General features: G+C 36.9%; 1 protein-coding gene across 1 annotated transcript in view; it reads right to left on the bottom strand.

Moving 5' to 3' along the window:
- The window catches only part of si:ch211-117c9.2 (solute carrier family 26 member 6), a 15,243-nt gene extending 6,891 nt beyond the window's left edge, over positions 1 to 8,352 (bottom strand). The window contains exons 1-8 of the mRNA XM_017415075.3: positions 8,056 to 8,352; positions 7,312 to 7,451; positions 6,198 to 6,308; positions 5,921 to 6,093; positions 5,635 to 5,799; positions 2,818 to 2,970; positions 2,516 to 2,598; positions 2,034 to 2,181 (exon numbers count right to left, since the gene is read on the bottom strand). Coding sequence (XP_017270564.1) covers positions 2,034 to 2,181; positions 2,516 to 2,598; positions 2,818 to 2,970; positions 5,635 to 5,799; positions 5,921 to 6,093; positions 6,198 to 6,308; positions 7,312 to 7,451; positions 8,056 to 8,297 — 1,215 coding nt within the window. The 5' untranslated portion in view covers positions 8,298 to 8,352. The remainder of the gene's footprint in view (positions 1 to 2,033; positions 2,182 to 2,515; positions 2,599 to 2,817; positions 2,971 to 5,634; positions 5,800 to 5,920; positions 6,094 to 6,197; positions 6,309 to 7,311; positions 7,452 to 8,055) is intronic.
- Positions 8,353 to 9,758: the final 1,406 nt, after the last annotated feature.

Here is a 9,758-nt window from a genome sequence, read left to right as displayed (position 1 = left end):
TGTTGGTAAATTAACTAGTTGTTGGATAATTAATGATCTAAATAACATCCAACCCGAATGTTATTTAGATAAAAGTGAAATACCACTTCAGGCGGAGAAAACCCGCATAAAAATATTACAACAATTCACTGCAAACCCATATGATGCACTCGATCCACTACAGATTACATGCAGTCTAACACCAATTAGGTGTTGTGATGAGAAGCTATTTTATTTTCTGTTTTTCAAGATTAGTCGAGGGAAGAACCGAAAGTTAAACAACGTTTTTTTTTTAAACTAAATCAATGACGTCGGTCAGTGTGCGTTCGGTGTTCTGACGATCTGTGCTTCCTCGTCAGATTTTTGTACCGTCTTTCTAAAACCACAAAAATCACTTCCTTCATCAGAATATCCTACCTGTTAAATATAAGCGGGTAGCACAAATCTATGCATTAAAAGCAGCAAGTGTCTGAAAAACATTACAACTGACATACAAAAACTTACAAAAGCACCAGAAAAACTTCAAAAACACTCCACAGAAATACATTTTACTTGTCTGAATTTTTTTATGTACAGCTATGCATCTTTTAATGGTTTAAAATAAAAAAAATAAAATAAGAAGTCTAGTTATTTCCATGCAGTGTCCAGAAAGAAGTGTTGTTCAGCTTGTAGGGCACCACAGCTGCTTCCACCCACCTCCATCATCATCATCATATGAAATTACTTTTTGTCACAACAAAAAATAGTGGCTGGTAAAATATTTGAGTGGCTGGTAAAAAAAATTTGTCCACCAGCCATAGTGGCCGGTGGACAATAAACTAAAAGGTCGGACAGTGCTGCTTATAGCCTGGGCCTGCTTGTTTTGTCTTACGAGTAACAAGTCACCCTAAGAAGAATTTTGTCCTTATCGTTTAAAGAAACAGCAACATTTTTAATAAAACACATCTAAAAAGGGTTTAGGTGAACTGTTTCAGTCAGTCATTAGTGTGTTGAATATAATGTAGGTATATGGTAGTTAACGCAGGAAATTTCTGGTGTTATAAGGTGATTTTAAAAAACCTTTTGTACACACGTTTTGTTATTATTTTTTATCCTTTATTTTACCAGGATGGTCCCATTAAGGTAAATCATTTCTTCTTCCAGGGAGTCCTGGACAAGGTGGAGGCATAAATCCAAATCAAGATCAATCATATAAAAGTCTCAATACATGAGGAATGAAAAATTAACATATAGATATAAACAGAATAAAAACCATGCATGGATTAAAAGATGAAATCTATATCGGATAAAACAATGCTTGATGAGACTAATTATTTAATGACCCGTTAAGGATTGGGAGAAATAATTACAAGTTTCTTTTAGTACAGTTTTTAAAAGTCCTGTACATATTAATATGTGTAAGAAAACAGAAAAATGGAAGGGTTTATTTTATTATAGCTATGATCTAATGTAAAGCAATGATAAAATTTGTATTTTAATGGCAACATAACTTTTTGTCATTTTAACAATTCTTTTTCTGGGGCTCAAGCTGTTATAATATATATTTACTTAAAGCAATAAATATTTGTTAAATAAACAGCCTAATCTACATTTTAAAAGTATATTTTCTATATTGAAGAAGTGACAAAAACAGTAATTTTGATATTGCTTTTTTGCTATAATAATTTGCATATCTCTACAAAAGAGATGGCTGTTCAGTACAATGGTACATCCTTTATTCTCTTAAAGTTGGTGAGTTTCTTTTTCTTCTGTATTGTTTTCAACATAGTTTGCTTTTCTGAGCGTTTCATAGCTGCAATCCAAAAAAAAACATTTGTTTTTTAAACTTTATATGATGTAGCTGAGAACAAAGTCTGAGAAGTTAAATATTGGTAAATTTATTCCTGACTCTGTTGTCAGGATAATGTTTAAACAGAACCAGTCTGAGTCATTTTTCCACTAAAGCTGCTGTCATGACCAACACTGAGGGTTTAACAAGTAAAGCCTAACATCCAGGAGGTGGTTCAGATCAAATTATTCATCAGCTGTTTGTGGATATAACACATTGTTCTTACCTGGTTGCTATCCACCTTGTAGCCATGTTTGAGGGCGAATGTTTTACCAAGGGAAATGTTGATGGCGTAGCCCACGATGGCCACAGCAAAAGCATCACCTATAAACTGTGAAAACAACGTTGGATCAGGAGCACGAGGGGCCTTGAGCCTGGAGCAAGACAAAAGAAAAAAAAAAAAAAAAGAGTTGTTTAGTTTTTTTTGTTTCTGCTACACAGAAAACCAAACTTTTACTATAACCAAAAAACTTAAGCAGCTTAGGTACAAACAGTAATCTGCTGCCATATTAGAGTAAACTTTAACATTTCTTTTGCTATGCCTTCACCAAAAACTCTGCTTATGTGAGGATTTTCACCATCACATGAGGTTGTTCACAAGGTTTCTTTAGAAAGTGCAACAGGCTGACATTGTGTTCCTGTTTCTTTCTTCTCTTATTCTTCAGTTCTGACCCTCAGATACATTACAGACCCACAAAATGAACTCACCCACTGGGAATCTCCCCAACCACATTCACACCATAGGTTGTGGGGAGTTCACAGAAGTGGGAAATGATTGTTGCTGCTATGATCTGTTGAACAAAAGCAGTGTTAGTTTAGCACAAGTACATTGGGTGAATCATTACTTTGCATACATAAAAAGCCACTCTCTTTATGGAAGGTTCCTAGGAGCCCTCAGTCAGGTAAGATAATTGCATAGAGATAAAAAAAAACATGTTTTTGAACTCTGTGTATAATTGTGGTCACTGTGCCCCCTGCTGGACACACCACCAGCTGTCGGAGTGACTTACAACTACGAGCTCTATGGGGATGGGCAGAGGGAGCTTCTGCCTGTAGCATTCATTGATTTCTTTGACCAGAATGAGAACAGCAAAAGCCACCAGGCTGATCACGAGCTCCGGCACCCTCGTCTGAGGCAACAGACCGCAAACATTCACCAGAGTCTGAGAGGAAAACAAGAGAGGGAGAGAAGACGTGATCCCAGGAAGAAGACTGGAAATCAAATAGACAGATAATCTGGACATAAAGTCAATGAGGTGACACTCATTTGGATTTTATTTTAACTGTGTATTTTGATGTATCTTATTTTAATTTTTTGAAATTTAATTGATAAACTTGTTGTTATGAACTCTTTTTAAATCCGTCCACCTGTGTGAGATGTCTTCATAGCTTTTATGTTGAAATTTTTGCCGGAAAGTGAAGTTTTATATAAAATGCAGTAATATGTTTTACAGTTGCACTGTGTTTGTTTTCACTGATGGACCTTTATTGGCTTTACGTTGTTTAAAAAGAATTTAGCATAAAAGATTTACAGTGTATAATTTTTTCTATCAGAAAGATTTACCATAAACAACAAACGATTTTTGTGTCATACATTTTTTTATAGTAAGATTTTGGGCACCACAGCTGTGGATACTTTTCAATAAATGTACAGATTTATTTTTTTAATTTTAAGTAAAACAAAAAAAAACCACCATAAACCGATTTATTGATGCAATATGTTAATTTTAACCGAAAACCTGTTATATTTACAGTATTTATGTTGTTTACAGCTTGTTTACCATAAACACATCTACTGTGTTTTTATCAAAATAATTTACCATAAAAAAAAAGTTTTATTACATCTTTACCAGTGATATTCTGGTAACTATATCTGTGGGTATTTTACCATAAATTCCACAATTTTAATTTTAATTTGAAGTTTTAAATAAAATACCATCTCATGCAGTTTAAGACCTGGAACAAAAAAGCTCCCTGAATAAGAAGCAAAACATCTTCGACTTACAGAATAAAAGTCCAATTGTTTTTAAACTCGGAGGATTAGCCTCCATCTTAAGTATTACAGCACTGACTGTAATCATGTGCTCAGCTCCACCCAAATTCAATCAGATGAGGTAATTATTATAGATGCCTGTATAATAAGCAGGCCCTTTAGGTGTAAGAAAAGAAAAATTACATTACATGAACAATTAGAACTAATGGTACTCTTATAAAAACAGACCTTTAAAGTCCCCTATTTATGGATGTCTCTCAGGGGTCTAAATTAGGGCAACATTTTCAAATTTTACTTAAGCAACATTGCTCATTTCTCTGGTGATTCTCCTATATGCTGGACGATGTATTCATCAGGTCCATCTCTGAAGTCTGCCCTGACCTCCTTACAGCATAGTTTCAGCAGTCTCCAGCCCACTTTTCTTAACTTACACCTATGATTTTTAATCGTAATCTACCCCTAATATGCTGTCATCTTAACACCTTCCCTCTAGATGGTACAGCATTGCAACTCGTCAGCTCCAGGTATTCAGGGTTCTGGTGGGGCAGACTCCTTTGATATTCATGTAAACACAATACTCTCTAAAGTTAAATCAAGAATCAGTTTCTCATACCACAACATTTCATCCTTCACTCATTCTGCTCAGCACAAAATGGTCAAAATGACATTCTTCAGCCTCTACTTAGCATTTCCAACATGAACAGCAATTTACGTTCCAGTAATGTCATCACCTTGTTCATCCCTACAGCCTGCACCTCCTTTGGTCGTTTCTAATTCCAGTTTGTCACCCCAGATGACTGGAATGAGCTGCAAAATAGTCTAAATCTTTGTTCCATTATCCACCTTCAGTAATTTCTTATGATAGTTAGTTTCTGATCAGTGTACCTGCTTTTAATTTGCTTTGGCGTTTGTTCCCTTTTGTTATATGTAAGTAAATATTGTGATGCATTTTTGCAGAATTATTTTGACTTGCATGATTGTAATCTCCATATGTTTTTACGCTTTTATTGTTATATGAGCATGTTTATTGTTCTGTGAATGAGTTTTATTGAGTCGAATGCTGCTGCCTTTTGGCAAGGTCGTCGTCATCGTAAATGAGAATAAGGTTTCAATCGACCGACTTGGCTAAATAAAGTTGAACTAAAATAAATAAATCCCTGTCTGAATGTTGAACAAGCAAAAATACACAGCAATCATGGACCAATGAAAAAAACAAATCTGAACTCCCTTGTTTGTTTTTATTTATCATACAAATGAAAAAGAAAAACCCAACAACAAACAAGCAAAAAATATATTGTTTGGGTTTTTTTAAAGTATTCAGTGAAATATTGCTAAACTTTTTTCAACAATGTAATGAACCTTTTATTTGGGTTTGTTTTGTTCTGCTTCTGTTGAGGCAGCAACCAAGTGAGTAAGAAAATAAAATGTTGTGATATTAGTTTTTTTTTTCTCAGCTTTTGTGTTTTGAGTTTCAGTGTTACATATCTTGTATTGTGTTATTCTGATCATTTTGCCCATAAATCTCCTCAGTACTTTTTATTACCAGGTCCTCTGTGCTTCATTTGTAATCAGCTCACCTTTCATTGATCCAGCAATCCCCTCTTCAGTATCAACACACACACACCTCCTCCTTTTCTTCAGCTCATTGTCACATTGTCTGTTCACATCAATCTTTCTGTTTGTCATTTTGACTCTAGTTATTTAATTTTAGGCTGCATCACTCGCCATTGCACATGACTCAAGTCAAACCAATAATAATTGTCATTTTTAAAGATAATCAGCCATAGCTTCAAAGCTTAAGAGAAAGAACAAAACCTTTAGCTTTCATACTCACATAAATGAGAGCGAAAGGACCAGCAAAGCGAGCTGGTTTGACTCCAAACAGGTATTTGAGTTGGGAGACACACACATGACAAGCTGATGCTGTTGTGTATCCACGAACAAGGGGCTCGGACAGGTAGGTCACGACAAAACCAAACCTCACCAAGCCCAACAGCATCTTAGGGTGGGAAATCAGAAAGCCAATTACTCACACGTGAAGAAATGTGAGCTAAAAGTTTTTTTTGTTTCTTTTTTTTTCAGTAATTTCATTGATGTAGTAAATGTAGTCTGAAACACACCTGAAAAATTCCTGCCAAGACTGTGAGGGAACACGCTATCTGTACTCTCATTGAGTCCCTTGCAACGATATTCAAGTCGTCTGTCCCGTTGGTCCCGTTTATAAAAAAGTTACTGTCGGGCGCCAGCCTCTCTGTCACGCTTCCAATCATGATGCTGATCACAGCAAACGTACCTGGAGTCACAAAACGCAGACATGTAAACACACACTTTCAGCTTTAAAGACAAAACGATGAGGCCGTTTTGTTTTTCGCTGCTCACTCACAGGTTCCCACTCACCTATAGAGATGTGCTTGGAGGTACCAAAGATGAAGTAGACCAGCACCGGGTAGAGCGAGGTGTAAAGGCCCACCACCGGGCGCAAGGAGGCCAGAAGAGCGTACGCCATGCCTGGTGACACACACTTCAGTGAGAGCTCGTCCTCCGTCAAAAATAAAGGTTGGCACAATATGTCTTTTTAAAATCTCTTCTTGAAACTGTTTCGTGTTTTCTTGAATATTCTTTCTCTCCAAGGGTTAGGTGCACAAATCATTGCTGGAGCCATCATGCTGGGTGCCCCTTTATCAAACATGAAGTCATTTTTGTCACTCCTTGGTTGTGAAAAACTTTAAGCATGGTCCTGTTGCTGCAGCAGTTTATTCAATTTAAACAATGTGGCAAAGTCTAACAGCTATATGTTGATTTAGAGCAAAATTTAGAACAAAATCCTCCTGTTATCTATCTTGTTTTTATAAATAATCAAGTTGCTGAGCATGTCCACCATTAAAAGAAACCCCGAGTCTGTTAATAATTGTAAAAAAGTCCTTTAAACCTTACATTGAATCCTAGAATTGTCACTTTTACTTTCAGTTTTGCCCTGCTGAAAGCCACTTTTTTGAAGATATTTTCTTCTTGTTTGATTAAATCTGTTCTGACCCAAACCTACAGGTGAGTTTTATCAGAGCAAACATACACTCTATCAGAAAACAGCACAAACACATTCAAAAAAGTCTTTTATTACAGCAAACAACAACCTTATAATTACAAAATGTAAGTGTTAACTGTATTTAGTATGCTTCTTCATGCATCACTGCCTGCTGTGTATCAAATTGTCCCTCAGAAGTAACAAAGATACATCAAACTTTGAACTGTAAAAAAAAAACTGTAAAAAAGATTGGTTCAATGCAAATGTCTGACCGCTGAAAACAATGCAGGCATTTTTATCACATATTTGTTTAAATGAGCATTTGAACCAAAGGCAGCTCTGTCTCTGCCCCCAGTCTTAAAAGTCAGCAACATCTTCTAAAATGTTCAACAATTCCTGTAAAATGAAAGGTCTGCAAAGTCGTTAAAGCATTAACATTAACTCTATGGTCTCACCAGTGTACGTATATATAAATACAAGGATACAAACCCTGTGGCAGATGCATGATGCCCACGCTGCAGCCAGATATCAGGTCACCGATGGCATTTTCTCTGATCGAGTAATGAGGCAACCAGGAGAGAACGGGGATCCAGGTCAGGACTATGTGCTTCAGCCTGGGGACAGAACACCTGCAACAGCGCAACACACACAGAAGAATTGTGTCACGGCTTTCGTCGTCAATCTTCTGATGTGCGTGCAAGTTAAAGACGACAGCACTTTGATTTAGCCTGCTGGTGGGTTATCGACCACTGCATGGCATGCACATCAATACGTTTGTAAGGAACAGAGACAGACGAGACTTGTGAGCTGAACCACCTGTTGCAAGTTTTATCAGCTGACCTTGAGAAGCTGCAACACTGTGGACAGATGGCAGCACACTGAATCACAACTGTTTCTTTTTATTCCAATGCTATAGTGCCTGACTCAAGGAAAACACAAGTTTTTCCAAAAGAGGTTCAAAAATGTGTGAGTTAGTACATTTAGTTTTAACATCCTATAAAATTATAACTAGACTTTTTGTTTATCAGATACACACAGATGTTAATTGTCATGAGAACATCGGTTACAGTCAAAACTTTCCTGCCAGCAAATCTGTTGTATATGAGGAGTTACTGTACAGATACATTAAAACGCATTTAGATGAAAGTAAAGATGTTCAAATATTGCATTTTCATTTTGTATCTAAGTTTTCCTTTTTGTTACACCTCCATCCTCTCATCTCTGTTTTTTTACCTCAGCGACTCTCTGATCTGTTCACCCACGGTCGGTTTGGTGGACCACATCCCTTTTTGTGCCACTTCATCCAGCCTCTGCTCATCGAGGACCTGCCTCTGCACCACGTACTCCGCAGAAGACCATTGTGTCTGCTCCATGTCCTTGTCTGTCTGTCTGAGTGGATTCAGCTGACCTCTGGAAAGCTGCTGTCGGTCTGAGCTCCTGCTTGCCGCTTGGGGGTCTGAGTGACTAGAAGACATGCATCAGATGTGACCTCAGCAGAGCTCAGCACTGGCACACAGTTCTTGTTTCTTTTAAGACTGGAGGAGTGGACTCTCCTCTTCTGTCCTCAAATGAGACACCGCGGCCACTGCACGTCCCTGCTGTGCATACACACACCTGAGTTAATGTGTGTGTGCGCGTGTCGTGCCTTGTATGATTAACTTTGTGTTTGGAGGCCAAACTTTTATAAATTCCCCAAACCTGTGAAACACGACTCAAGGAAACCTACTGAAACCTTGCAGATAATAAATGTGTAGCATTTCTACACTGGATGCACATACAGCAAGATGTGGAAGATTTATTTTTGTGGATTTCTTTGCCGCTTTTAATTGCTGACTCACTGTAGCAATTATATTCAAGTGTGAACTAGTTGACCAAAATATCTTATCTTTATGGCCGAGCAACATTAATTTCTGAGAACATAAAGTGATAACATTTTTATTTTCAGAAGAAATCTGGTGACCCACTTACTTTTTTTTGCAGCACAAACAAGTTTTTTTTAAAAACCTAAACTTGCTCTTTCTAATGATGAACAAAATTTGCATTATATGACTTGAATACCTCAAGATTCTTTTTTTCTTTCTTTTTTTTGAACCAAGAGCTTCTTTTATGGCCTTAAATCACCAGTGGATCTGCATTGTAAAAATGTTTTATTTTTCTTGTGGTTGTGGGTGAAAGCTTCTTGTCTCTTTGAGTTTCAGCACAATAAAAATGAGCAACTAAGTTTCCGTCACAGAACTCAGTGCAAACACATTCACGCAAACATTTAGAAAGTCCTGGTGAAAATAAAGGTAATCCTTATGTCTAAGTGAGAAATCTGACATGATTTCTAAAAGATGCTATGTTCATTTATCATTTTTTAAAGAAATAATTCATGATGTATTGCTGTTTTTCTCAATTTCAATAAGAAAAACTGGCATCTATGAATGAATAAGCAATAATTACTTTCATCAAAGCTTTTAAACTTCTCCTGTAGCGATGAGTCTTTCTGTTGATGGTTGTCAGATATTCACTCATTCTTTCGGCTAAAGAGTCCTGTTCACCATCCGCAGGTTTTTAATTTGGTTCAGGTCGAGTCCCAGTAGAAGCTCATGACCACCATGTTGAACATTTAGCAAATTTCCAGGTGAATTTTGGATCATCACCCTGTCGAAAATCTGTCTGTTCATTTTTAGCTTTTCTACATGCAGCGTGAAGTTGAGTTTGCATGTGACTCATCAGATTTCTTCTTTTTATCAGAGATCATGATGGTGACTGCAGACAAACATTTAGTAATGAAATAAAAGTACCGCCTGGCTACTAAACATCATCGCCAGCGATAAGGCAATTTTGTTTAGTGGTGCAAATATTCATTATCTGTAAAAATGTCGTTCAAGGTTTCAGGAAACTGTGGACCCAGTATTCATGCTGGAAACCTACAAAGAGCTGTTTTACAGTCT

This window comes from Kryptolebias marmoratus, linkage group LG8 (genome assembly GCF_001649575.2).
Source record: "Kryptolebias marmoratus isolate JLee-2015 linkage group LG8, ASM164957v2, whole genome shotgun sequence".
Lineage (NCBI taxonomy): Eukaryota > Metazoa > Chordata > Actinopteri > Cyprinodontiformes > Rivulidae > Kryptolebias > Kryptolebias marmoratus.
Note: the sequence above shows the minus strand (reverse complement) of the source record. Positions and strands in the feature narration are given on the sequence as shown.